Below are 27,811 nucleotides of genomic sequence, written 5' to 3'. Positions count from 1 at the left end.
TCACACACATGGCACACATGTACACACACACACACACACACACACACACACACACACACACACAAAGTAAAATTAAAAATCCAATGAAATCCAATGAACTTATTTAGGATGGATAGCAAGTTTAGTTTCATAACAGAACTCTGGAGAGGTGTGTCTGCTGGTGAGTGTCCAGTTTTGGGGGCAATTTTATGTCCATCTCCTGACTTTTCAATCACAGATGCAAAGATTCCCAAAGATCCAGGTGCTATGCTTGATTTCCTCAAAGAAGGGAGTTTGAGCCAGTTTTTATCAGGAGAGCAAAAGCCATCTCAGATACCACTTAGTGCCTTTTCCACTTCTGTCTTATTCATGACGCCTGTCCCAGGTGAGCATCCCTAGGGACAAGACAGCCCAAGGGAGAAAGTTTTCAGCTTTGTGATGGAAAGACGCAGAAGCATTGAGAATCACACTGGGATTGGCTTATACACAGCAATCACCATGGTTTCATCCTTAACATCTTTGTTATGCCTGGAAAAGCTATCACATCTTCTAGAGGTGCTTGTCACTGTGCTACAATTGTGATAGCTGGTTATAAAGGTAACTACGAACTGTGAAGACACTCATCATTGACCCATATGTGGTTAACTGGGAGAGATGAAGGCACTGTAAAGAGATTCAGACTTGAGAGAGTATAAGAAGCTTAGGTAGGATGGTATAGGTAGTTTCTAGAATCAGTGGACTTGTTTCAATTGGGGGTCACTATTGACCCTTTAAAATTTTGTCAACTTTACAGCAGTCACCTTCCATGTTTATTAGAATATGCAAATAATAGCATCTGTAGCTCTTAGGATATGGCAGTCCTTCTGGATCACAATTCAAACTTCAATTTTCAAGTTTATCAACTTTATTCTCAGTTTAAATATGTTCTTCAAAAGTAATGAAATGCTGGCTTATCTGTGCTTATTTAAATGAAAGAGAGTGATGTTTTGTGTAGCATATATATTTACAAACCACAAAATGTTTAGAGAGAGATGAGGTGATTCTCTTTAAAATTGGGATCAACCATGAGAAGATCTAATGACAGTCTCATGCCACCTCCTCTCTCTGTCTTTATGTCTGAGTTCCTATCATGAAATGGTGTTAAAATGAATCTTGTAGCAGGGTTGAGAGAAATAGGCAAAGCAAGGACTCCCCTAAGTATGCCTGGAACAAGAGTCTGTTTACTGTACAAGGGTGATTGACAATCAGAGCTGAAATGTCAGAGGAGGAAGGCTTCTGGGATGGTGCACTGTGACTCTAGGCTTCTTATTTAGCAGAACCTAACAGATCCATGATTCCTGTCCCCTGCCCCTATCATCACACTAACCAGCACTGCCTGTGCTTTGGGGCTGTCTACTGACGGCAGGAAGACACTGCTCAGATTGTTAGAAGGACTCCTTCTGTGATAATTGGATCCTTTCCTCTGCTAGATATTACAGCCTTTACTAATTACAGGCTAGTGGCTCCAGTGCCCCCAACTCCCAAAGTAAGTTGCTCTGAGACAGCATTAGGAAACGGAAATTATAAAATAAATCTGGAATAGGCTCGCCGAGCTTTTCTTTCCCATAAAAAAATGAAAACAGACGATCATTTGTGAAGCTCTATTGAAGGAAAACTAGGGAAAGGTAATTTCGGTTGCTCAGTAGAGGGAGCATGACTATTGAAAGAGTGCCAACCATGCCAGCCACTGTTAAAAGAAAAACACAATCAGGAGAAATTCCTCGGAATGTTTGCGTTCGCTTCCAGTCTTCAAATTAAAGCAGAGCATGTGGTTCTTTGGGTTGCAATTCAAATCCTCGCTCCCTCCCCCGATTCCTATAAACCTAGCATCTGAAAGAGACTACTTCCTCTCTTCCAACAGCGACTGTTCCACACTTCACATTTTTTGCTTTTATTTTCTGTGGGCTTTATTGCCCGTTTGACACTCTGAAATCACAAAACATCTCCTTCAGACTCTCCACTCAAGAGACCTGTCTCTCTGACTTTGAGAAGAGTATGTGAAATACTTACTGAGCAGAACTGAGCCACGTTAGTCTCCAAGCCAAGCAGCTTTAGCCTTTGGATCGGTCTGACTACAGCAGAGAGGTTCAATCACTCTAACCTATCAATCATGCCCCTCCATCGTCCTCGACACGAATTGCTTCCTCTTGGGTTTTGGTGACTCAGAATTCAGGGCTCTGTGGAGTATACTGATGGGATTTGGACACAGGCCAGCAGTGCAGGTGTGAGGACAAATAGAAAATGCTTGTGACTCCTCCCGGTGGTGACAGCTCCTCCAGGTGGAGGGAAACGCCTGCACATCGCAGCCTGTCTGCTGTCTGTCCTCAGCTCTTCCTTTCGCTTGCCCTTTTCTCTCTCCCACTCTCGAATATAGAAGATATAATTATACCCAAGATACACAAGAGTGCAAATGGTTCACTCAAATAAAGAGAAATGACTTTACCTTTCTGGGGCTCATGCCTTGCACTCAACTAGATTTGGGGGGGCAGGGGTAGAAAAGAAGGGGGGAGGGTAAGAGCTTTTACTTCTGATTCAGTTACAGTGCCCTAGTTTTCAGATGGACAATGACAGAAACTGCCAGGAAGAGGAAAGTCGAAGGTTATAGAAATCCCACTTTTTTTTTTTTTTTTTTTTTTTTTTTGGTTTTTCTAGACAGAGTTTCTCTGTATAGCCCTGGCTGTCCTGGAACTCACTCTGTCGACCAGGCTGGCCTCGAACTCAGAAATCTGCCTGTCTCTGCCTCCCAAGTGCTGGGATTAAAGGCGTGCGCCACCACCGCCCGGCCTGAAATCCCACTTCTGAAAAGAGGTCAAGCCAGACACTTTCTAACAGATCTCAAGAATATCCCAGAAGGGCCTAGCACGGTAGCACAGGCCTTTAATTCCATCATCTGCAGGACAGAGGCAAGTAGATCTCAGCGAACTCAAGGCCAGGCTGGTCTAAATCGTGAGTGCCAGGATACTCAGGACAATGAAGAGAGACCCTGTTTCAAACAACCATAATAGAAACAAAGCAAAGTAAAACAACAACAACAACAAAAACAACACTAAAACCAAAACAAGAATCTCCCAGAGAAGAGCCACATTGCAGGGTGAGCTTCCACACTGGGGACACCAGGGGGCGAATGCGTCTGTTGAGATCCCGCTCTGCAAGTGAACCAGGGCGTGAGCGTGGATGGGGGCGTGGATGTGGACGTGGACGTGGACGTAGGCGTGGGTGTAGGCCAACAGTTTCCGGTCAGGCATCAGTCTTCTGGTGTCCACCCGCCATACCTGAAGACATGGACAAATATGCCTTGCTGCAGAGGGCTAAACTGCATCTGGATTTCATCCACGCCAACTCGTGAGTTTCCAGAGGGGTTGGAATGGGGTAGTTTTTGCCCACGTGCCACCACCATATTCAATTGGAAAACAAAAGCTTAATGAACTCGGCAGGATTGCTTTAAGAATGTATTTATGCTGTGCGTGAGTACTTAGTGGGGAAGCAATAACTACACTTGGGGACAGACTGAATAATTTTGATGCTCTTCAGTTAAAGCCAAGTGGAAGGATGGTCCCATGTTTATCATTTAACAAATTTAAATATTGGCCAGCAAATTAGAACACTTACTCCCCATTCTTTCTATCCTTACTCCGACACTCTGGAAGATACTGTAAAACAAAACAAAACAAATCCCCCCAAACAAAAACAAAACAACCCCCCCCCAAAAAAAAAACCCTCTTTGTTGCTTTACAGCGTAATTCGCTTGTGTAAATTTCAAGAGCTGTGGGCAGTAATCCTATACTTTTCCTTCTGTGCTGAGTCAGATGCGTTTGGTGTCTTTTTACTACCTGTTATAGCGTTAGCCTAGAGAGAAGACTTGGCAGTGGGGAGCACTGACAGCTCTTCCAGAGGACTGGGGTTCAATTTGAAGCACCCACAGGGTGACTCAAACCCTCTGTAACTCCTAACACCATCTTCTGGTCTTCCTGGGTACCAGGCATGCACTGTGGTATCAGATGTACATATCCCAATACATCTTTGCACACAAAATTGAAAATAGAAAAGAAATAGTACAATTTGTTCTTAACCATGACAATTGACATAGATTCCCCAAGTGCATCTTTAAAATTTGGGTTAATACAGAACTACAAATGAAAGTAATAGCCTATTTGTGTTGATATATCGTACACTCTTCCTGTGCATATATGCCTGTTGTAAAGTTGATGAAGGAGACACAGTAAGAGATGAACTAGGATAATGATACAGAGCACTTACAACTATACACCTTGATGAGTGGAACAAAGCAAGGTCATGATCGTTAGATGGGTATACCACTTAAATTGTGGACAGCTTATTTCTGGAACTTTCCAATTAATATTTTTGGAGTGATACAAAGGGTAATGAAAACCCACAGAAAGTAAAACCATGGGTTAGAAAAGGCTACTGCAGTCAGATTGCAGAGGCAAGTGACTGATTTTTTTTTGTGTGTGTGTCATTTGTCACTTGGAGTTAGGTACAGTACATCAGTGGATGGAGTGTCATTCATGTGGTGTGTTGGTGTTTAGGAATTATTTAGTAATTTGCTTTTACCGAAAGTACCAACTGATATGATGGATGGAGTAAGTTTTAGCCACAGGAATGGAAGTGTATAGAAATTCAGGGATGGGTTGTCATACTGTGTAGGACATTCTGAGATTCCAAGGTAACAGAGGAAAAAAGGCTAAGCCAAGCAGATACATGAATGCTGTGGAGAGTGGTTTTAAGCTGAAAGGATGAAACATCCTTGGTAGAACTTAATCCACAGAAACAAGAGTAAAACTTTTTACTTGATATTTGAAATAGGGTTTTGTTATGTAACCCAGAGTGGTCTCAAACTTAAAATCCTTCTGACTTTGCCTCTTAAGTTCTGGGATTACTATGTTCAGTATTTCGTCTCCACACCCTAGAATCATACGCTATACCTAAGCTCATGTTTTCTGTAAGGTACTCAACAATTCTTTCCATCCTTTCTGCCCTTGACTTTAGCCCGAGCCACATTATCTCTCTCATGAATCACCTTCCACACAGCCTCTTAACCGGTGCTACAGGTCCCATCCCAGCTCCTCCCAGGCCCAGGTTTTCTGAAACTTCCAGGTGGAACTTTTGAAAAGTGAAACAGATGGAAAGGCCCTACATCAAAAAGCATTACAGTATTACCACTTGCTCTCGGACCTGTACAAACAAACCGTTCTCTATTGGGGCAGGAATTCCTATATGACCAAGACATGCCTGTTCTCTGTATGCATCAAAGGTTTACTGAGGTCTCAGTCACTCTTTCCTGCTTTGGGATCTTTACCCATTTGGAGAGTTTCCATCCTGGCCCTTCAAAGGATAGAGTTCTCATCTGCAGGGCTCAGATGAGGTATCAGTGTCAGAGAGTCTTCTGTGACTTCCCATCCATCCTTTGCCATCATTCTTCTTGTTACTACTATGAAGATAGCCCTGCCTAAGCTCCAGAAACTTTTCTTCATGTGTTAGTGTAATTTCTATGTACCCCATGATTTCCTTCTAGATTATGACTTGAATTCCAAGAAGGAAAGACCTTGTCTGTACACAGGGGTACATGGCAAATGCTTATAAAAGTCTCTTCAATGAGCTAGCACAGAAAATCACATGGCAGCTCAGGTCAGAAGTTTTAGAGTTTGAAGAGTCAGGGACATATCTCAGTGTCAGAACACTTGCCTAGAATTACTGTGAATTCCTGGTGGGTTGGTTATGTATTACAATTTAATTAAACATAATATAGACAAAATCAATATTTATAATTTGTGTGTGTGTGCCTTCCATGTGTGTACAAGTGTGTGTCCATGGAGGTCAGAAGAAGGTGTCAGACTCCTTGGAACTAGAATTACTGGCAATTATACCACCAGTTTTGGATGCTGGGAACAGAATTCAAACTCAGATCCTTTAGTCTAGACAAATGGTAAGCGCCTTGAACCCACAGGGCTGTATCTCCAGCTCCTGCATTTTAATTTTAAATTCACTGGGAGGGCTTGTGCCTTGAAGTAATGGTTTTGTAGAGCATATCTTTTATTTAAAACAGTGTTTTATATTTTTATACTAGTTTCCTTCAGTGAAGCACAGCTTTCTGTTAACAGGAGAATTTTGGTGGTTTAAAAAGTTAATTTAAAAATAGCCTAAGGAATGCTGAGTTTAATAAGGTATTTTATACACATATGCCATTGTACTTTGTTTATATGTCCCCCCTCAATAAACTCTCTAGTTTTCCTGCCTCCCTCCTGCTGGTCTTCCTCCCTGCCTTCTAGACTGTCTGTATGAGAGAAAACACATGAAATTTCTCTTGTCTTTAGCCTCCCCCATCACTCTCTCATTTTTCCTTTGCTAGTACTTAGTTTTAAATAAATTAGAAAATTTAAAGAAGAACTGATTCAGAAGTCCTTTTCTTAGCTCCTGAATTTGAAGTTAAATTTAGCATATGTATATGTATTTTGTTTTCTTTGAGACAAGTTTTCTCTATGTAGCCCTGGCTGCCCTAGAACTCACTCTGTAGACCAGGCTGCCCTCAAGCTCAGAGATTCGCCTGCTTCTGCCTTCTGAGTGCTGGGATTAAAGGCATGTACCACTACTGCCTGGCAGGTTTATTTTATTATATACATTTAAACTAAGGTGCTGCCCAGGGCTTGAAGTTCCCATTAATTTATTTATTCACTTTACATCCCAATTGCAGCCCTCCCTCCTCCCTGTCCCTCTTTTACACAGACCCTCCCCCTCCCTCCCCTTCTCCTCTGAGAAAGGGGAGGCTCCCCCTGGATATCACTCTGCCCTATCAAGTCACTGTGGGACTAGGCACATCCTCTGCCACTGAGGCCAGTCAAGGTAGCTCAGTTAGGAGAATGGGATCCACAGGCAGACAACAGATTCAGGGACAGCTCCCGCTCCAGTCATCAAGGGACTTGCATGAAGACCTAGCTGCACACCTGCTCCGTATGCTTTGGAGGGAGGATGGGTCCAGTCCATGTTTTCTCTTTGGTTGGTGGTTCAGTCTCTGGTAACCCCCAGGGGTCCAGGTTAATTGACTCTATTGGTCTTCCAGTAGAGTCCCTGTCCTCTTTGAGTCCCTCAATCCTTCTCCCAACTCTTCCACAAGATTCCTTGAGCTCCAACTAATGTTTGACTGTGGGTTTCTCCATCTGTTTTCATTTTTTGTTGGGTGAATCTCTCAGTGGATGGTTGTGCTAGGCTCCTGTCTGCAAGCATAACAGACTATCATTAATAGTGTAAGGGATTGGAGCTTGCCCATGGGATGGGTGTCAAGTTGGGCCGGTTACTGGTTGGCCATTCCTCAGTCTCTACTCCATCTTTGTTCCTGCACATCTTGTAGGCAGGACACATTTTGGGTTGAAGGTTTTGTGGGTGGGTTGGTGTCCTTATCCTTCCACTGGGAGTCTTGCCTGGCTACAGGAGGTGGCCACTTCAGGATCCATACCCCCCACTGTTAGAAGTCTCAGCTAGTGTCACCTCTATAGACTTCTTGAGACCTGCCCCCTCTTTCCAGGTTTCTGGCACTTCCTAGAAATGCTCCTCCCATTTTTATTCTCTCTCCCCAAGCCTGAAGTTTTTAAGCATTTCAGTGATGATTCTCCCCTCCCCCTTGTATGCATGCACTGTGCTCTCCCTCTCCCTCTCCCTCTCCTTCTCCCTCCTCCCCCTCCCCTCCCCCTCCCAACTATCCCTCCCTTTTCCCTTTCCCCCTCTCTCTTCCCCTCCCCCTCTCTCTCCCTCTCCTCCCTCTCTCTCCCTCTCCCCCTCTCTCTCTTCCTCTCCCCCCTCTCTTTCCCTCTCCCCCATCTCTCCCTCTCCCCCTCCCCCCTCTCTCCCTCTCCCCCTCTCTCTCCCTCTTCCCTTCTCTCTCCCTCTCCCCCTTCCCTCTCCCCACCTTTCCTCTCTGAGGTTGTGTAAATGACTCTTTTGCTCCTGCTACATGTTTGCTACACATAAAGAGAAAATTGCAAACTGGATTTCCCCTAACAGTGTGCTAAGGTTGGTGGCTGTGTGTCCACATCAGGAAATGGAAAGCAAGCATCTGACCCTGACAGGAGCCTAATTTAATCCACAGATCACCCTTCTCTGCAAGTATTGGAAGTGGGGGAACACAGAGACAGGCCAGCCACCATGTTCTGGAGAGAATATGGCATTAGGGCTCAGGGGAGAGTCCATAGGCATCTGGAAATCTCACTCTCATGTGCCTTCCCAACTTTGGAAAGGCTCCACACATAATTATAGACAGTAGGAATGAACAGGGTACCTGCTAACTTCTGTTTCCACAGGTTTTTAATATTCTCCAAAAATGATTTGTTCCTAAATACTATGATTTATTCATTTTTTAAAAAACCCACTGGAATACATATTTATGAGGTAAATTTAAAAGATCAAAGTGATTTGTAGCAGTAATACATTCCTTGGACTCTCCCCTTTACTAGGATATTTTGGTAAAGAATGTTTATAGAACAAAATATAACCATATGAATGTATGACAATCGTGCAATGAAGTCTATTTCTTTGCATGCTAACAAAATGTTAGCAGTGAAAGAAACTAAGGGGCTGGAGAGATGGCTCAGCAGTTAGGAACACTGACTGTTCTTCCAGAAGGCCCCAGTTCAGTTCCTAGCACCTGCATAGTAGCTCACAGCCATCTGTAACTCCAATTCCAGGGAATCCCAAATTATCTTCTGTTTTCTGCAGGAACCAGAAATTCACAGGGAGCACACACTTAGGGAGAGACAAAAGGCCCATACACATAAAAATAAAAACAGGCATATCTTTAAATGATAAGCCAGGCAGTGGTAGCACATGCTTTTAATCCCAGCACTCAGAAGATAGAGGCAGGTAGATCTCTGTTTGAGGCCAGCCTTTTCTATAGAGTGAGTGAGTTCCAGGACAGCAAAGGCTATTTAGAGAAACCCTAGCTCAGAAAAAAACCAAAACCAAAACCAACCAAACAAACTCCAACCAACCAATCAAAAAACAAAGCAACAACAAAATCCCAAAAAGCCAGAAACAAAAACCAAAAATAAAATCAACAAAAAATTTAAATAAAATTAACTGAAAAGTGTGTTCTTCCTTTAGCTTTACAATATATAGGATCTATTTCACAGTCTTAGCAAGTAGTTTTTAAGATATTTTAAAACTAAATTTGATTAAAATGTAATTCATCATATATGTGTTACACACTTATATATATTATATATATTTTAGGTAAATATCATTATCCTCTATGCCTTTGTCAAGCATTCTTAGTGTTGGTTATCCCTCCTCCCCCCTCTACCTCTGTATTGTTCTCCCTCCCCTGCTCATAATCAAATCCCTCATCCCCTCTTAATTGGTGAGCTGCTTACAGCTGCAGAACATTTGACTGTGTCTGAAACCTTACTCTGATTACACACCAACCTCACATTTTCCTTCTCCCTTTATTTCCTCGTCAGCACAACACACACTTTCCTCTTTGGAGCACTGGCTGAGTTGCTGGACAACGCAAGGTAAGATGTATCTGTGAACAAAGGTCACTGGGGAAATGTCAAGACACAAATATAGTCTATATTTGAAAGAAAACTATAACACTATTAAATAGAAAAAAGAAATAAAAAGGTGGCCATGACTATTCCCTAATGAGTTGAAGGGTTCTTGATGTTGGTTTAACTGTAGATAAAGATAGAACACAGACAGAGGCAGAGACATCTGAGAGAGTTCAGAATGAATATGACTGGCAGATTGAAAGGGGCCATGTGAGGAGAGGGGAGAGAGGGACCAGGAGCCAAAAGATATAAGGAGCAACTCAGAGACCAGGAGAGCGAGAGAGTCACTTGGCATAGCCCCAAATGACTGGGTTATATAGGAAAGAGAAGCTGCGGGGGGGGGGGGGTAGGGCAGCCCAGCTCCTGAGCTGGGGAGTTGAGAGTAAGGGTCAGGTCATCCCAGGCAGGGGGACCTTGTAACAGGGAGGGAGGCCACATAGATAAGTTAATAGGTACCTCCATTAGGCATTTGTCCCAGGTTTGAGACTTAGAGATATTGGCTCCCATCTGGAATGTACTATAATTTGCTTTCCTATACATTCCAAGTACTATACGAAAAGACCAAATGAGAGCGTTCCACATCTTAATTTGTGGTGTCATATCTGAAGCTGTAGGAACCTGGATGTCTGCTTTTCTGTTAGCACTTGTATAAAAGCAGATACTCATTCAGCTGTTTCTTGAATTATATATCAGTGCACGCTATGGCTGAAGTTGACTTTGAAGCCAGTTGTACTTACCAGTAGCCATTGCTTATCGCTTCCTGTATGCCGCGTGTTTATATATGTATCCCAGCCTGTCTTAGTTGGCTTTCTGTTGCTGTGACAGGGCAGTGATCAAAAGCAGCTTGAGGGGAAACAGGGTTTATTTGGCTCCCACTTCCAAGTCACAGTCCATCTGTGCAGGCAGCATAGTCAGGAATCTGGAGGTAGGAAGTGAAGCAGAGACCATGGAGAAGTGCTGCCTACTGGCTTGCTCTGTTGGTTGTTTTTATATGGCTGAGCCTCATCTGCCTAGGGATTTTCTACCCACAGTGGGCTGGGCCATCCGACATTAACTAGTCATCAAGAAATATCTCCCAAAGCCATGCCCACGGGCCCCTTTGCTAGAAGTTCCTCGATTGAGGGTCCCTCTTCCAAGGGGTGTCAAGATGACAACTAAGACTTGACATCACATAACTCATGCATCTCTTCAGTGTCACTCTGAGATGGGGATCATTATGCCATCTCTATACACATTGGCATGATGTACAGACAGACTAGGTGGTTTATTAAAAGTTTTGCCATGGTTATTTGGCACAACTGGTAAAAGTTATTCGGTTGCTCTGTGCTAAACTGAATGTGGCTATAGAATCTAGTACCATATTTTACTAAGTCTGATGAAGGTAATGAGGCCTCTTTATGAGTTTAAGATCCATCCAGTAGTGTGTTTGGAAGACCTGGGAAAGACTCAGTTTTGCTTTGTGTTGGTTGTTTCCCTTAGATACATCCTCAGTACACAGCACAGCCTGCCTACAGCTTCCTTTGTAGTCCAGATTGGTTTCAAATTCATGATTTCTTGCTGCCTTGGCCTCCCAAGTACTGTGATTGTAGGAATGTACTACCACTCCTAGCTCAGACCTCCATGTCTCAGCTTAGTTGAATACTGACTCATTTATATTTCTATTTCTCTGGTAAAAAAAAAAAAAAAAAACACTTTTCCTTTCTTTGCAGCAAGAGGAATCCAGCCAAGAAACATCCTGTAGTTTTCAGATGAAGGCTCTTAATGGGGAAGCTAAATTTCCCATCACTAGTTGATAACATATCAGATTCTTGAGCTTGCCTCTCAGTTCGACCCTTAGAAATAAGATGGCCTTGTGAGAGTACACATAGAGTGTAGTAATTAGCTAACTACCTAGGAATTCCTCCAAACACCAAGAGGGAAATAAGACGCTAGCACTTTTTTTGTTTTTAAAATTCTCTTTTTGTAAGTTAGAAAATAATAAATTGTTCAGTCTAGGAGCACAGAATTCAGGTCTGGAGCTATGAGAGGTGGGGCCAGGACCAAGGATCACCATGATTGGTTTCTGTGTAGTTTGGGGTGACACTCCCACAAGTATTCCTCATACACCCCTAGATTCTGACTGCTCTGAACTCTGTTTTCCAGAGCTTCATTATCTCTGACTCTGAAAGAGTACATTTGTCCAAGTTGTCAGCTTTCTCTTCTGTGTTTCACGTATTCATTTGAGAGAGAAGGGTAGTTAAAAGCAGAATGTAGCTGGGAGAATACTTTCCACGGCAGAGGATGGTCAAGGTGACCGGAGAATGGAAGACTAACTGGGCCTCAGGCATGAGGAAGAAGATGGAGAAAACGGTTCTCCAGGTTGCATTTGTGAACCTGCAATTCCAGCCCATCTCTTGTTTGCACCGAGCCTGGAGAGAAAAGGGAGATAAGAAGGTCCAAACAGCAAGAGGCAGACTGGGGGTTATGATAAGAGGCTTGTTTAATAAAGGACTTGCCTTGTGAGCACAAGGATCTCAGAGGTCACATACCCCCCCCACCCCCGGCTGCATGGTGTAGTTGTTATTCCTGTGCTGGGAGGTAGAGACAGCAGGGTCCCCTTGCTCACAGGCCGCACAGTCTATTCTAATTGGTGATGAGATTTTTTTTTCTTGAAATGGAAAAATAGTGTTGTTAAAGATGGCATGTGAGATTTCCTCAAAACTGTATATGCTGTCAGCCATGTGAACATGCACTTAGACCCTCACGAATGCCCTCATGAACATGCACCATCTCTCCCTCCCTCTGCCTCGACCCCTACCCTTCCCTCTTCCTCTCTACCCCTTCCTCTCTTCCTCTACCTCCCTGCCCCTCCCCATCTCCTCTCTCTGGTCTCCTTCTTTCCCTGAAGTAATGGAAGAAGTGGCATGTGGCAGGTTGTCTTCATAGGGCTGGGCTCTTCCTTCAGCCTATTCTCTGGGGACAGCCCACATTGGTCTTTTTTTCTGGCTTTGGCAGACTCTGATGTTTTTCATCCTTGTTTACATGCTGATATTAAACATCAAAAGAAAATGTATGTTTAATATTTTATTTAAGATGCTTAGTTGGTCTTCTGAAGGATTTTCTAAACGTCCCAGTTATTCTAATAAATAATTTTGCATTATATTCAAGGCGTTAGTGATTTCCTGTGGATGTAAAGATTAGAACTTATCTATCTTAAAAGAATATCATATAGAGAAGAGGAAGGAAGAGTGGTAACATAGAAAGTTGTGCCTGAGCTGTCACTAGTACAGTAATGATCCAAAGAGAACATTTCCTAGGCTGAGGCAGAAATGTTACATAAAGCATCTAGTGAACAGTCTATATAAACAAACTGTTTCTTTAAAACCTTTGGTCTCTGCTGGGAGTATGGCTCAGTGATAGAATATTTGTTCTCATGTGTCTGGACTTTTATTAGATGTCTAACACACAATAAGAGAGAAAAAAAGAAACAAACAAACAGACCCAGCAAACATTTAACTTCAGTCCAGTGGTATTTACTTAGCATCTGATGTGTCCACAGTTCTTAGCAAAAGGTGCAAGTGTGTAGTGGAAGTATTGGTAACTAATACTGGATTGTAGTGAGGTCCAGAGGAGAATAAAGTCTGTATCCTACTTAGTCCTTGCATTATATACAGGTAATACTTAAGAAATAGCTGGGATTCTTGCAGAATTTGTATGTAATGAGTACCTTACGGTATTTTAGCGACAGGAAAAAGCAAAAGTGGGGCTCCTTACTAGGCTGGCTGACTGATTGCTGTGTGCCTCTTCTCAGTATATTTGGTCTGGTTTATGGTTTGAGACTGGTGGATAGTTCTAGTGTTCCTGTCACTAGTTCTCCTGGCTATAGTACTTACTCTCCCACTCTGACTCTTGCATCTACGCTGAGCTGATGCAGCCCCACCCTTCCCTCAGATTCTCTCTTCCTTTAGCACACAGCCTTCTCCATCAGTTGTCCCCTGTTGTCAGTGTGTCTTCTCTCACAGCTGATATGGAAGCCAGGGTTTGGGGCCCTTCTTTTGCTTTAGAGTTTTTACTTTCACAAACCTTGAAATACAAGAAATAGCTATGAATTTACAAAGCTGAGGAAATAAGGAGGAAAAAAAAGTAACAACAACAACAACAAAGATTCACTGTTAATTTTTTCTCATAGAGCAGTAATCAGAATAAATTTCTGTGGAAGGTCAGACAATAAATAAATTTGTCTCTGTAGTCTGTCCAGCATCTGCTAAAATGACTCAATTCAGCTGGTGAAGGACTAAAAGACCATACTTAGTACTTGAGTGAACAAGTGTGACTGGGTTCTAATGAAACTATTTATAAGACCAGTTGGTGAACCAGACTGGGTCCACAGGCCATAGTTCATCTTTATAGGAAACACTTTTATTGACATTCTGAGGAGTGGGCAAAGCATTTTTCTAGCATGAATGAAACCTGGGCCCTCATCACCACCATTTCAAAGGAACACATTTCATTTGAGCATGTATATAAAATATGTCTTTAAAAATATGGTCATATGGTACAAATGGCATAGTAATTTCCCTTTTCAGTTTTTGAACAGGAATATGTCATGAAAAATCATCCTATGGCTTTTTATTATTCTCTAGAAAGTCTTAAAATATAAATACTATATTTATGTTCATTTGAACCTTTTTTTAATAGCTACGACTAAGTTCCATATACAGTCTTTTAAGGTACTAAGTTTTAGCTTTTGTAATATTCGTAAATTATAGGCGACAACAGTTTTTTTGTATATAAATGTACAATGAACCATCTTAGAAATTTACCTTAAGTGCTTTATGATTTCTGTATTGATATCTGACAATAGGTTACACCTCACATAAGCTATGAAGATTAATGTTATTTTTAAGACACATTTTTTTTTCTGTGAATCAATGTTATGTTTGCATTGTTTCCAGAGATGCTGGCGCTGTAAGACTTGACGTGTTTTCAGGTGAGCACACATTTTCGTTTCTTGTTTTTTCTTCTAAGAAAAAGCCTGTAGCTACTTGGGTTTTATTTTATTTCATCAAATCTCACCACGTTCTGTAGCTTTTTAATGTAATCTAAGTGCTCTGTGAACACTGTGACCCTGTGGGGAGCCAGATTGAGAAATGTATACTCTGAGGGTCAAATGGCTCACTTGCTGGAGGGCCTGTGTACAAAATGGTGTCTTCTGGAGTCTCGTGAAAACCTCTGAGTGATTTCAGCCCGTGCATTTCTTTGCCATGAGAAGCAGTTTTATTTTAAAAATCACATTAACATAATAGTTACTCATAATTAAGCATATATCATTTCTGATGTATTAAAGTCTTAAAAATGAATAAATGACTATGTGATGCAGATAATTGTCTAACTGCTACAAAACACAAACCAAGTGTGTTTTCTTTATTGACTTCATTTGTGGTCCCACTTGTCTTGTGTGCTTATTAGTTAGTCTTGGTGGATTACGAAGCTAACGACATTAGTTTTTGAGTTGCAGCTAATACTGCCTTCCTGTACCAACACAGCCATCCTTCTGTTAGTTTTGGTCACACGAGAGGGGATATTGTCCATGATGTGATTCTGTCTCTGAGAAAAATGCATCTCATATCACTTCTCATGTCTGAACATGTTAAAATGAGTGCTTTGTGTTTGTAAGATATGTAGATGTTGAAATCCCAAGACATGGGCCACAATAAGTGATACTGTCTTCATTTGTCCTGTTCACGTTATGAAAAGTTTGAGAGAAATAAGTGGACAAATAAATCTGTGTCACTGAGACATAAGATTAAGTTGGGGTGTTGAACTGGCTGGTTTTGTGCGTCAACTTGACACAAGCTGGAATTATCACAGAGAAAGGAACCTCCCTTGAGGAAATGCCTCCATGAGAGAGAGAGAGATCCAGCTGCAAGGCATTTTCTCAATTAGTGATCAAGGAGGGAGGGCCCAGCCCATTGTAGATGGTGCCATCCCTGGGCTGGTAGTCCTGAGTTCTATAAGAAAGCAAGCTGAGCAAGCCAGGGGAAGCAAGCCAGTAAGTAACATCCCTCCATGGCCTCTGCATCAGCTCCTGCTTCCTGACCTGCTTGAGTTCCAGTCCTGACTTCCTTTGGTGATGAACAGCAATGTGGAAGTGTAAGCTGAATAAGCCAGTTCCTTCCCAACTTGCTTCTTGGTCATGATGTTTTGTGGAGGAATAGAAACCCTGTCTAAAACAGTTTGTTATGTGGCTTAGATTTTTTTTTCTTGAGAGCAGTAGGCAATCAGGACAGGAGTCTAGCAAGATCGGTGACATGAACAGCTGACCAAAATCAGGCAGCACAGTGATTAGGGGAGGAAGAAATTAGGGAGCAGTTACTGCCATCCAGAAAAATCCAGATCTTCTGAGTGAAAACCACATAGCAGAATAGAGTAGCCTAATCTAAGAGGCAGTGAGAAGCAGAGGACACTGAGGGTGCATGTCCTGGTAGAGGAAGGGACAGAGGGCTCAATAGCCATGACATTTTGACTTGGCCATAGCCTAGTGCAATCAGGAAACACTAGAAAAAGTAGTCTTGTGTAATTGATGATGGCATTTGCTTAGGGAAATACATAATTAACAGGAGATAGAAATCTGAGCCCACTACCTTCTAAATAAAAATTTATTTTATTGTTTTTCAATTATGTGTGTATGTATTCTTCTGTGTGCATGTGTGGCTTTGTCCATGTGAACAAAGGTGCCTGAAGCATCCAGAAATGAATGCTGGATTCCTCTAGAGCTGGAGGTACAGGCAATCATGAATTGCCTGCTGTGGGTGCTGGGACCCAGATGCAGTAACAGCAAGAACAGCCTGTGGTCTAAACCACGGAGGCATCTCTCTAGCCCCAGACTGATTTACAGTCTGATGATTGCTTTACAGAACTGTCATAAGGCTGTCTCCATGGAGATAATAGGGATGCCTAGATTTTTGAGGTCATTATCTGTTTAACCCTAAGACCTCAATGTGCATATGAATATATGTCTTTAGTGTATTTATCTTGGGAATCTTGATCTTTTTAAGCTGTTTTGAAAGAAGTGTAGTTTTGGGTTTGGTGGCTTCTTTTAAAAATTATTATATTTTAAAATCTTCAAATTTAGCTGTGACTACTGTATATTGCAGCTGAGGCTAAGCAGCATCCTGGGCCGGGTGTATCTTAGTTCTGGATGATGAAGAATAATGAGAAATGGCTCTTAGCATGAGAACAAAATCAAATTACTATGAACCCCCCCCCCAAATTAGTTTTATGGTTTGAATGTGGTTTGCCCTCTGGAAGTTCCTGTCTTAGACACTTTGACCTCTCTGGATGATGGGACTTTGATGGTCAAGCCAAGTGGGAGATGATCAGAGCATTGGGGATCTTGTCCTTGAAAGAGATGAATGTTGTTCTAATAAGTAGGCTGTGATGAAGTTGGACTCTCAGCGTCTGGCTTCCTGACTTGCCAGGTCTCGCGGTATCACATGCTCTTGTGTCCAGCCTTCCCACTGGCCTTTGGTATACCGTGAAACCCTTACAGGGCTGAGCAGAAAATGGCACCATGCTCTTACACCTGCAGCATCGTAAATAAGAGATAAATAAATACTTCCCTCCTCACAAACGATCCAGCCTCAAGTATTTTATTATAATAGCAAAAGTGGGTAAATCCAACCAGGTGCATCTTTTAGATATTTATTCTTTGCAGTCTTGAGCATTGCCTCAATTTTAAATGTGAATTCTATTTGAATTTTGAGTACATAGGTTGATTTAAACATACTAAAAAGCAAAAGAAAGGATGTCAATGATTGTCGGAGGACTAGTGATGGTAATGGTGGTCAGGGATGGAAGGAGGAAATATTTGGGATGCTGGTTGCATTCTCTGCTTAGATTGTGATATTTTCACATATACATCAAAATTAATCAAATGATATACTCTAAGCATATGTTATTTATTGTGCATATATGTTATTCATCAGTTGCACTATCATTAAAAACAGAAATGTGTCCTTTTTCATATCTAGCTGTTGAAATTATTTTCAGACCTGGTTTACAGACTTGGTACTAAAATCAGTTTCATTAGTTTTAGTTACACCTTTAACATTTTAAATGGGAGATTAGGTTATGTAATTTTATGGCATCTCTTCATCAACAAAATTGACTTCAAATGACTTACCCCTTTTCAGAAATCAAAAGCATTATCGAGAAGCAAATATTTGCTGCTACAAAGAAACACTCACCAAAAACTCTCAGAGGAATTAACTACTTAGAAGGGAGCTTGATGAATTTAATAAGAACAGCCCTGATCTATTATAGAATTACAATGTTGTTGGAAGGGCATAAGGAATGATCAGGTTGATAGAGAGATCCTGGGGGTCACCTCTCACAGTTACCCTTTCCCCCTCTCCCAGAGGACAATGACCTGAAGTTAAAAGGACCAATCCAGATCCTGAGCAGGGCCTGTCCTGCTGTATGCATAGGTAGTTCACCTGCAGATGCTGCATGTTAATTTAAATCTGTTTTGCTGTGTGATTGTTTTCCTCCTGCGGTTTCTAAGGAAGTTATAGCCAAGATTCCATTTGGAGCCTGTCTTTATTCTGTACCTGGGGGTCAATGCCTGCCATGGAGGAGGACAAATCATTACGGGAGCAGCGTGATTTTCTGATGAACAAATTAAGCCCAATATTTATTAGGAATGACTGCTTTCTCTTACAGTGGATAATGAAACACTGCAGGGAGGATTCATGTTGTGTTTCCTAGATGATGGATGTGGCATGAGCCCTGGTAAGTTAATTATCTAAGATACCTAACTGGCTATGGAAGGATGCAGTCTGCAAACCCAGAAAATAAAAATAAATTGAACTACCTATTCCAAACAGAAATATGGAGCAATTAGGGCAAATGGATTGCAGACAAACTTGTTTTGAAAAAGATTTTTTTTTTTAGGTTTAAATATTCCAGCTGGCAAACGAAATTCATTGTAACCACCTAAACCAAGACACAAAATGACTATACCTACTATACCTACTATAATCAGGGCACATGAATGACAAATCATACTGATTGTAAGACAAATGATTCTGGGAAGGAATAGGCTACAAATAGTAACTGAACAGACTCAGAGTTCTTTTTCTTGCTTATCTTTTACTTCAGTTGCAGGAGCCCTGAGGCAATTTCCAATGCCTTTAGGCTATTATTAATTTTTTGCATAACCTTGAGAGAGAGGTTGTTTCTCCTCGTTTTTAGCCCTTTGTGCATCTTTTTCCTCCTCTTCTTCAAAGGCTTAGTTTCTTTTACTGAATGTTCCCATCATAGCAAATACATCCACAGTATATTTTAGGATTTATCTTTGTCTATTTAAGGGTAGGCCCCCAGTCAGCAAGCATATCACGGGTGTACAGCGCAGACTCCAGGCAACTGAAATGATGTTTCCTCTGATCCTGGCTGTGTTTTCTTTTGGATCTAATCTGGACTTCTTAGGATGCTTTATGTATCGTAAGCTAAGGTTCTGACCACTCTGCTTAAAAACACGGCGATGGAGTGGAAGCAGACTGGTTAGGCATACACTTGAGAAAAGGGTGACCATCATATGGAGAGAGACTGAGAACAAGGAACGCAGTTAACTTCCCTTAGCTTTGATGTCACCTCTTGCTCCCAATAGCCACTGGGCAAGTTTAGAAAATGTCCTACTGTCCCCTTCAGCTGCTTGTTCATATTTTGTTTGGATAGTTTTCCTGGTATTTTTTTGATTAAAGTGGTGATTTTTCAGCATTTCAGTATGAGGTCTAAAGAGGCTGTAGGAAGCCGCAGTGAAGAAATGTCTCTATTTGTGTCTAGCCTGAGTTACAAGTCCATTTTCCTGGATTGTTTGTTTGTTTGTTTTGAGACAGGCTTTCATGATTAATGATGGATGTGCTCATGCCCGGACCATTGGGAGTCGTGCCTCCCTTAGGCTTGTGGGCCTGGATGGTCTGAGAATGCAAGATGAGCAAGCCAGTGAAAAGCACTTCCCCAAGGCCTCTGCTCCAGCTCCTGACTCCAGATTCCTGCCCTAGTTCCTGTCTTCTTTTTCTTTGATGATGGACTGGTGTGGAAGTGTGAGCAACATAAAACCCCACCCTCACCACACCCACCAAGTTGCTTTGGGTGATGGTGTTTTATCACAGCAATAGAAACCCTAGCTAAGACCGTTGGAAATCACGTCATACATTAGAAAGAATTTATCTTAGATGACATTTGTCTGTTGTTTAAATTGAGCATCTTGACCCATAGATGATGGCGACAGCAATTTCCAGGATGGTTTGTCCTTCATTTTTCTACAGTCTTCCATATGAAAGGCTTCTTCACTATCTTGCTTGACTTTATCTTTGGTTTCTTGTTGTTGTTTATTCTTTTGAGACCATTTCATTGTGTAGTCCTTACTGGACTAGAACTCACTATTGAGACCAGGCAGACTCTTTTAAAGTTAGCATAAACCAACCCAGAATAGATGCTCAGTTCAAATACTACACAGTGAAAATGTTGTTCCCTGTGTTCAGGGCTTTGATGTCAATGATAGTACCACTTTTCTGGTGAAAACCTTCAGTGAGTGCTTCAGAATAGGGTTTAGGGTTCAGAGTCCTTCTTTCCATGGTCAGCATCTCTTAGTCTTGCATTCGGCACCATCCACTTCTCTTGGAGTACTCGCTTTTCCTGCTTATAGAACTCTAGCCAATACCTGGTGGAACCCTCCTCATTCCACTATAAGGCTGATCCCCTTCAATGGAGGTCTCAATTATTCCATCCTAAGGACACACCTCTTTGCTTCTCTGTCCATCCCTTTTTTCCCTCACTTAATCTTCTAGGACATGATCTTATATTTCTTTCTCTTTTTCCTTGCACTACACTGATTTTTAATATCTTCCTGTAAGTGTGTTGTAAATGTGAAGTAGTAAATGCATGTAGGTATATAACCTTCCTAATACATATGAAACTATCAATAAGTGCTGGCTAATATTGTCATGGATTTACTCCCGTATGAAAACATGTGACCAAATATCTTTAGCTTCAGACTAACAGGGTGTTAGTGGCCTTTAAATATCTTGTACCATGTGATGCTGAACTATAACATATCTGTACCCAGATTGACACAGGACTCAGCATGCACTTAGCAGGCCAATAGGAAGAACATTCACTGTCAGAAGATCACATAGTCTGAGTTCCCAGGATCCTGCCTGCTTTAGAGAGATGAGAACAACCAGTCTACAAGTCTGGAAACAATCTCCTTCCTCCATAGGCAGCAGCATAGAGATCTCTGTGTCCTTAGTGTGACATGGACCAGAACCAAGACTAACACCACGAGAGAGTTACTAGCTAGCAGATAACAGCAACATTTACTTTAACACTTATTATGCTCAAGGTGGTATGTGAGGCAGTTCATAGATATATCAGCTTATTAAATTTGTTTTTGATCTTTGTTGCCATGGTGGTGTTAGCCCTTTTCTTTTAGAAACAAGGAAACTTAGGCTCACAGTTTTAAACTGTACTCAAAGTTACATGGTTATGTCTGTCTGACCTTTAGTACATCACTATCTGAGTCTGGGTCATGACACCAGTCCTTGTCTGTGGACTGTCTCAAAAGCTATGGACTTGTTTTAGTATTTTGAAGCATGGACAGAATTCTGACAGCTGGACTCAGTGCTGATGTCAGATTCTTCCTAATCACCTTAAGAAATTTGTGTCAATAACAGATGAAGCTTCAGACATCATTTACTTTGGAACATCCAAGAAACGGTTGTCAACCTTGAAGTTCATTGGGCAATACGGCAACGGGCTTAAGAGGTAAGAATTGTTTCCCCTTAAGCTATACATTATTTGCTGATACTGAAAACAATATGCAAGCAAATTTTTTAACAACCTGGCACCAGTGGCTGAGTTTTAGGGACTACCTAAACTCACTTTGGAATTTTTATACCCATAATTGACTCAGCTCTTTGCAACATTAAAAAGCTTTTCATGTAGGACAAGTTGAGTCTTTCACAGGCATCCAAAAGCATCCAGTGTCACTGGGTCTTTACCTTTTCTTGTTTCTCAAAGCATATTTAAGCACTGGTATGGTATCTGCAGCTTTTTTTAGTTTGTTGCAATGTAAGTGACACATGTGTGGTTCCATCCAGGGCCTGGTAATTGTTCTTTTGTGCCTTGGCTGGAACTTCTCTCAGGCAGCTGTATCTCAAGCAAAAGTGTCAAGCTGGGTCTGCTAAAATTCATCTGTTCTACTCTGAGAAGTGAAGGAATATTTGTGCACTCCTGGGGATGAGTCAAGCAGATGGGTTATGGAAAAGAACAACCTGTTACAGTAAACAAAGCCATTCCCCTTGCTTCTTCTCTATTGGTGTCTGTACATAAACCACTGTGCTCCCCATTTCTAATATAGTGGCTCCATGAGAATTGGCAAAGACTGTATTCTTTTCACAAAGAAGGAAGAGACCATGACCTGTCTGTTCTTCTCTCAGACTTTCTGTGAAAAAGAAGGTCTCACTGAGGTAAGAGATGGGGCTTTCTTTCCATTTCCATGGCAACGGTGCAGTTTTCATTTACCCTCTCAGGAGGTGAAGGAGGCTGTAACTCCTTGCAGATTATGACTTAGAAATTTGGGCATATGTTTGAGGAATGGACAGAAGGTGTCTGCATACACTGGGGTCACCAGAGCCTTTTTGGAGAACTTAATTTTTTTTCTCCTTGTGCCTGAATTACCCAGAATAAGAAGCTGTCTCTGCCACAGTAATATTTCTTGGAGAAGCCTTCAGAAACCTTTTTGTGGTTTTGTGACACACACAGTTTATCAGTTTTTAAATAAACAAACTGTTGGCCCAAGGACTTAGACCACATTCTATAAAGAAACTGAATGCGAAATAGACTTAAATCACTAATTCTAGTGACCACATTGTCAACTCTTAGCTGAACTTCAGACAGTGCATTAATTTACAGTGTTTGAATTCTGTTATGGATGTCAATTGCCATCTAACCCACCATATGCATATTACAAACATTATATGCTTAGTAATGGTTAGAGTCTGTGGATGGGAAAAAAAACGTAGCTAAAGACTGTCACTGATAAAATGTTTTCAGCCTTATCACAAGATAAGTCAGACACACAGCAATTGTTAAATAACAAAACTAGAGTGTTGCAGGAAAAAAATGCTGCTCAGTGGGCATGTGTGGCTGTTATTACCAAAATGTCAAAAAGCAGCAGTGTGGAGGGAGAGATTAGAGAGCCTTGAGTGGCCAGTGATGGGTTTATGCAGTCAATGTGACTTGTATCTGAGCAGGCTGGTCTGTGAACATGGAGTTGGGGTTTGAACAGTGTAGCAATGGGATCCTGCTGTAGGGGTTGGGTCTGGACCACAGCAACAGCCGTTTATCACAAAGGACCTTACACATAGCACACACACACACAAACACACACACACACACACACACACACACACACACACACACACAGAGTCATGTGATACCATGTCACCTTAGAGTACATCACCAATTATTCCATGCTTGTTTTTCTTTCATTCTCCTTTTGTCTTATGTAGAATGAACAGTTACTTAGCGTTGTGTGTTCTTACTGTGGTCACTAGTAATGTGCTCAGTTTCCCATGTTTGTATTAGCTGGTTTACCCCACTTTCACACTGTAGTCAGGTCCATCTTCCCGACTCTGCTGTTGAGCCCTCCCCTTCCTGTGACTCATGCCTCCCAAGGGGGTTGGCATTCGTTTCCCTTCATCCTGTATGTCTACCTCCCCCAACCTCTCTGATGTCAGCTTTTAGATTCTAAATCTTGTGTGTGTGTGTTGCTCTCTTTTGGTATAACACACCGTATACTTGATTCCTGAGCCAGAGAGCAAGTGAGATTCTCTATGCACAAACACCTTCTCAACCTACCTTTAAAATAATTATTACTCCGACACTGGAACTCATTAAGTTGCCAAGGTTGGCCTTGAATTTGTGACACCTCTACCTCTACCTTCTGAGTAGGAAGTTTACAGGCATGTTCCTACCATCAAGGCCAATTTATGCTGAAGGTTTTAACAATTTTCTCTTGAGATTTTTGTCTTCTTGAAATTTGATGGCTTCTGTTTTCACAGATTTTTTTAAAACCTTTTTTTTTCTATTTATCATAGCAGAAGCTTTTAAAAAGACTTTTTAATAATTTATTCTTCAAGAATTTTCCACAATATATTTTGATCATATTCATTTGCCTCGCCTTAAATTCCTCTGAGATTCTCCCCTGACTCCCTGCCCACCCACCTTCGTATTTGCTGTCATATTAGAGGGATGTTACGCCTAAATCCCGAATAATTCGAACCTACTGAAAGTGCTGAGATTGTGGGCAGGGACTGGCAGCTGGAGTGCTGTAATCTAGCTGTTTTATTGGGGGAACTCTACTTATTTTCATTTATTTTTAATTGTGTGTATGTGTGTTCATACATGTGTGTGTGTTTTGGCCTGTTGTGCCACTATGACATGTGTATTATTTCTTTTCTTCCACCTTGTGTGTCATCCCAGGAGTTGAGCTCAAGACTTGGTGACAAACGCTTTTCCCCACTGAGCCATCTCAGCAGCTCTGACAATGGAAATTTAAAAGAAAACAAAACAACTCTGAGTAAACACACACACACACACACACACACACACCCACACACCCCTGTGTGTATATTTCATAATATGTTGTTGTGTTTTTAAAAACTAGGTTGTAGTTCCAATACCTTCATGGCTAACAAGAACAAGAGAGAGTATCACAGATGACCCACAGAAGTTCTTCACAGAATTGTCCATCATTTACAAATACTCTCCATTTAAGACAGAGGCTGAATTGATGCAGCAGTTTGATATGATCTACGGGAGATGTGGTAAGGCTATCAGAAGAAAAATGTTTGATTGAGACATTTTTTTTTTATAGTTTTAAGCATCAGTGATTTCAGGTGCAGTATCGCATGAGGGCAGCCATTTGTTTTATCCGTAGGAGTGTTATCTTGAAAGAATCCAGGTATGATTTATTATAAATTCTTGACACAAGGAAAAAGGTTCAGGCTCGAGCTTCTGAATGAGCAGAGGGTGCCAAGGGCTGTGCCCCCAGCGATCCTGTCTTGAACTTCATAGCAGAGTTAGCTGTTGGTTGCATCTTCCGAGTTGGTGTGATGCTGTGTTGCTGAGAGAGTTAGGAATGATGAGAGGATGCCGTAGTGCACTCCTGTCCTGGGGAGTGTGGAATAAGCAAACCTTTGTCTGCACTCTTCTCCCAGGATGACAGATCTTTCCTTTGTTTCCTTCTGGTGCCTTCATGTCCTTCATTTTCTTCATTTCTTCTCTTGATGTCTAGACTGCACTAGTGACTGGAATTTTCTTGTGTCGGTCTTTCTCTAGACATTCCCTATTTTCATTTCTAGAAACATAAAAAGAAGTCTGCTTTAGAGGAAGCCACATGTGCCCTGCCTGCTCTTAGCAATGTTTTGGCTAATATTTGTAGAAAGATTTTGATAATTTTATTTCTAACTTGGTCTGCTTTATTTCTGAGATACCTTCTATAACCCATGGCATCAAAATATTTTAAAAATATTTTTACTTCTTTCCTCCTGTCACTGAGAAAAAATAGTGGTGATTAAATTGGTATTTACATTTTGGCATAAATATTCTAATCTTCCTGTTTTAGGTTAGACTGTGAAGTAACAGTTTTCACGGAATCTTCAGGTGTGTTCTTACATTTTTTTTTTTTTTTTTTGGTTTTTCGAGACAGGGTTTCTCTGTATAGCCCTGGCTGTCCTGGAACTCACTCTGTAGACCAGGCTGGCCTCGAACTCAGAAATCCACCTGCCTCTGCCTCCCAAGTGCTGGGATTAAAGGCGTGTGCCACCACCGCCCGGCCGTGTCCTTACTTTTTATTCTCATTCTTTCCCCTCTTGTGTGGCCTCCACCATGTTTCAGCTGGTCTCTTTCAATCCCTGAGTTATTCTCACGTCTGCAACCTATCATTACACTCCGTTATACTCTCTGTCTTCTCCTCTCCCTTAATATCTCTTTCTCCCCAGTCAGAATTTTCTTTTTCATCTTACCACTTTATACACAAAAATACTTGTATATACACACAAATATATAGTGTTAAGTGTGGAACCTTCAGATGAGGGAAATCAAGAAAGACTTTACATCTTAATGATCATTTAGTCTCTCAGAGGACTTCTAATTGTGAAACACTCTCATAAATATTAGTTAAGTGGTTTTTCTTTGTGCTTATTTTATTATGTTTATGAGTTCCATTGGATGGATTGGAAAAATAAGGGTTTTGTTAGTTTGATACATGTATACCTGGTTTTATGGTCATTTCCTGTTCCCCATTACCATCTCTAGATTGAATAGTATGTAGAGCAGTGTGTTGTGGAAGTACAGCAGTCTCAGACGATAGTATAATTTCCCATTAGGCCCTGCTTGCATCTTATGCAAATGTGTTTTGCTGAAGCAGAAAAGAAATTTGGTCTAGAGCAGCAATCTTCAACCTGTGTGTTCCTACCCCTTTGGGGGGCTGAATAATTCTTTCACAGAGGTTACATATCAGATATCTTGCATAGCGTATTTTTATGTTATGATTCAGGACAATAGCAGAATTATAGTTGTAAAGTAACAATAAAAATAAACTTATGTCACCACAACATGAGGAACTGCATTAAAGGGTCACAGCATTAGGAAGGTTGAGAACCAGTACTCTAGAGTCTGCTGAATTCTACATTGAAGTGATTAGAAATGTCTAGAGTTTAGTATACTTGAAGAACTGGCAAGTCAGTGTATCTTTTTTTTTTAAACAGGAACTTTGCTGATTATTTATAATCTGAAGCTACTGCTTAGTGGAGAACCAGAGTTGGATGTTACAACTGACAAAGAAGATATACTGATGGCCGAGGCTCTGGAGGAGTGAGTACTTGTGTATTGAAGAGCATCCTTTCCCCATGGCCCTGGGCTGGAGCTGGGAGCACTGCTTTCCAGCTGTAGACACAAGGCCACTAACGGTACCACTGTGACAATTAATTTTATACCAAGTAGAGAAGGAAATTCGGCCAGACAGGTGGTCCCCACAAAACATGCTCCAACCTCCAGTGATCTGGGCAGCTTTTTAAATAGGCCTCATCAAGACTTCATATTCGGACTCTCTGTATATCAAGGCTGGAAAATAATACAGTCTAGATGTTTCTCAGGTGACACAATTCCAGAACATTTGGAGATCACTGGGTAATAAGACTTAAGAAGTTCCTTAACAATGTACTCCTCTTTCACATATACTACAACAGACAACATCTGAGTTCATTGTTATCACAAATCAACAAAAGTGAGTAGATGTGTTTGGGCCTGTAGATACAGGAGGGAGCAAAGAAGAATATTTTCACCGAAAGTGAAAAGAATATGACAAGAAGTCAGCTACAGCATTTGTCTGCCCAAGGTGGCCTTGTGTGAACTCCCTTGTTTATGTCATAAACAGATCAATTAGGATAATCATTAGTATTTTTTTAGGATAATCATTATTATCTATTATGGACCCAAGGTAAACAGAATGAGAAGGTACTGAGAGAAAGTACATACGGAGTCTAAGAACGTGAGGTTGCTGTAAAGTAACTTACTAAGGCTTTCAGTAACATCAAGGGCCATGTGGCTTCTCAGTGTCATACTAAAAGGGACTTCGAATGCAACCTAAGGGGCTGGAGAGTTGCTTCTGTGACTAGGAGGGCTTGCTCCTCTTCCAGTGGAGCTAAGTTTTATTCCTAGCATGCTAGTTGGGCAGCTTGCAACTGTCTTTGTTTCTGGCTCCAGAACATCCAATGTTTTTTTTTTAAGACTTCTCCAGATACACACACACACACACACACACACACACACACACACACACACACAGCCATACACGGTCAATGTACAGCACATAAATCAAAATTATGTCCTTTAAAAAACAAAGTAAAAAAAAAACCAAAGTAACAAAGTAATTTCCCATAATTCAATTTGTTTTATGTATTGTTACCTAGTCTAATCTTAAATTTCTTCCTAGCTGTGTTAAGTCAAAGGAAACACATGGAAATGATTTTAGGATTGTTTTATTTAATCTGATATATCCAGAATAATTCAATTTCAATCTCAATATGAAAAATACCAAAGATGTGTTTCCTGTCCTCCCTCCCTCCCTGCCTCCCTCTGTCCCTCCCTCCCTGCCTCCCTCCCTCCGACCGACCGAGCGATGGGAAATT

The 27,811-nt window shown here is 41.3% G+C and overlaps 1 protein-coding gene across 1 annotated transcript in view; it reads left to right on the top strand.

Annotated features, from left to right (window-relative positions):
- The first annotated feature begins 3,217 nt into the window (after positions 1-3,217).
- Positions 3,218-27,811, top strand: part of Morc1 (MORC family CW-type zinc finger 1) — a 175,977-nt gene continuing 151,383 nt past the window's right edge. Inside the window, exons 1-8 of the mRNA XM_028755604.1 lie at positions 3,218-3,360; positions 9,483-9,536; positions 14,507-14,541; positions 18,276-18,344; positions 21,290-21,380; positions 21,976-22,084; positions 24,286-24,445; positions 26,390-26,495. Coding sequence (XP_028611437.1) covers positions 3,299-3,360; positions 9,483-9,536; positions 14,507-14,541; positions 18,276-18,344; positions 21,290-21,380; positions 21,976-22,084; positions 24,286-24,445; positions 26,390-26,495 — 686 coding nt within the window. The 5' untranslated portion in view covers positions 3,218-3,298. The remainder of the gene's footprint in view (positions 3,361-9,482; positions 9,537-14,506; positions 14,542-18,275; positions 18,345-21,289; positions 21,381-21,975; positions 22,085-24,285; positions 24,446-26,389; positions 26,496-27,811) is intronic.

The sequence above is a fragment of the Grammomys surdaster genome, unplaced genomic scaffold (genome assembly GCF_004785775.1).
Source record: "Grammomys surdaster isolate TR1022 unplaced genomic scaffold, NIH_TR_1.0 126066, whole genome shotgun sequence".
Taxonomy (NCBI): Eukaryota; Metazoa; Chordata; class Mammalia; order Rodentia; family Muridae; genus Grammomys; species Grammomys surdaster.
Note: the sequence above shows the minus strand (reverse complement) of the source record. Positions and strands in the feature narration are given on the sequence as shown.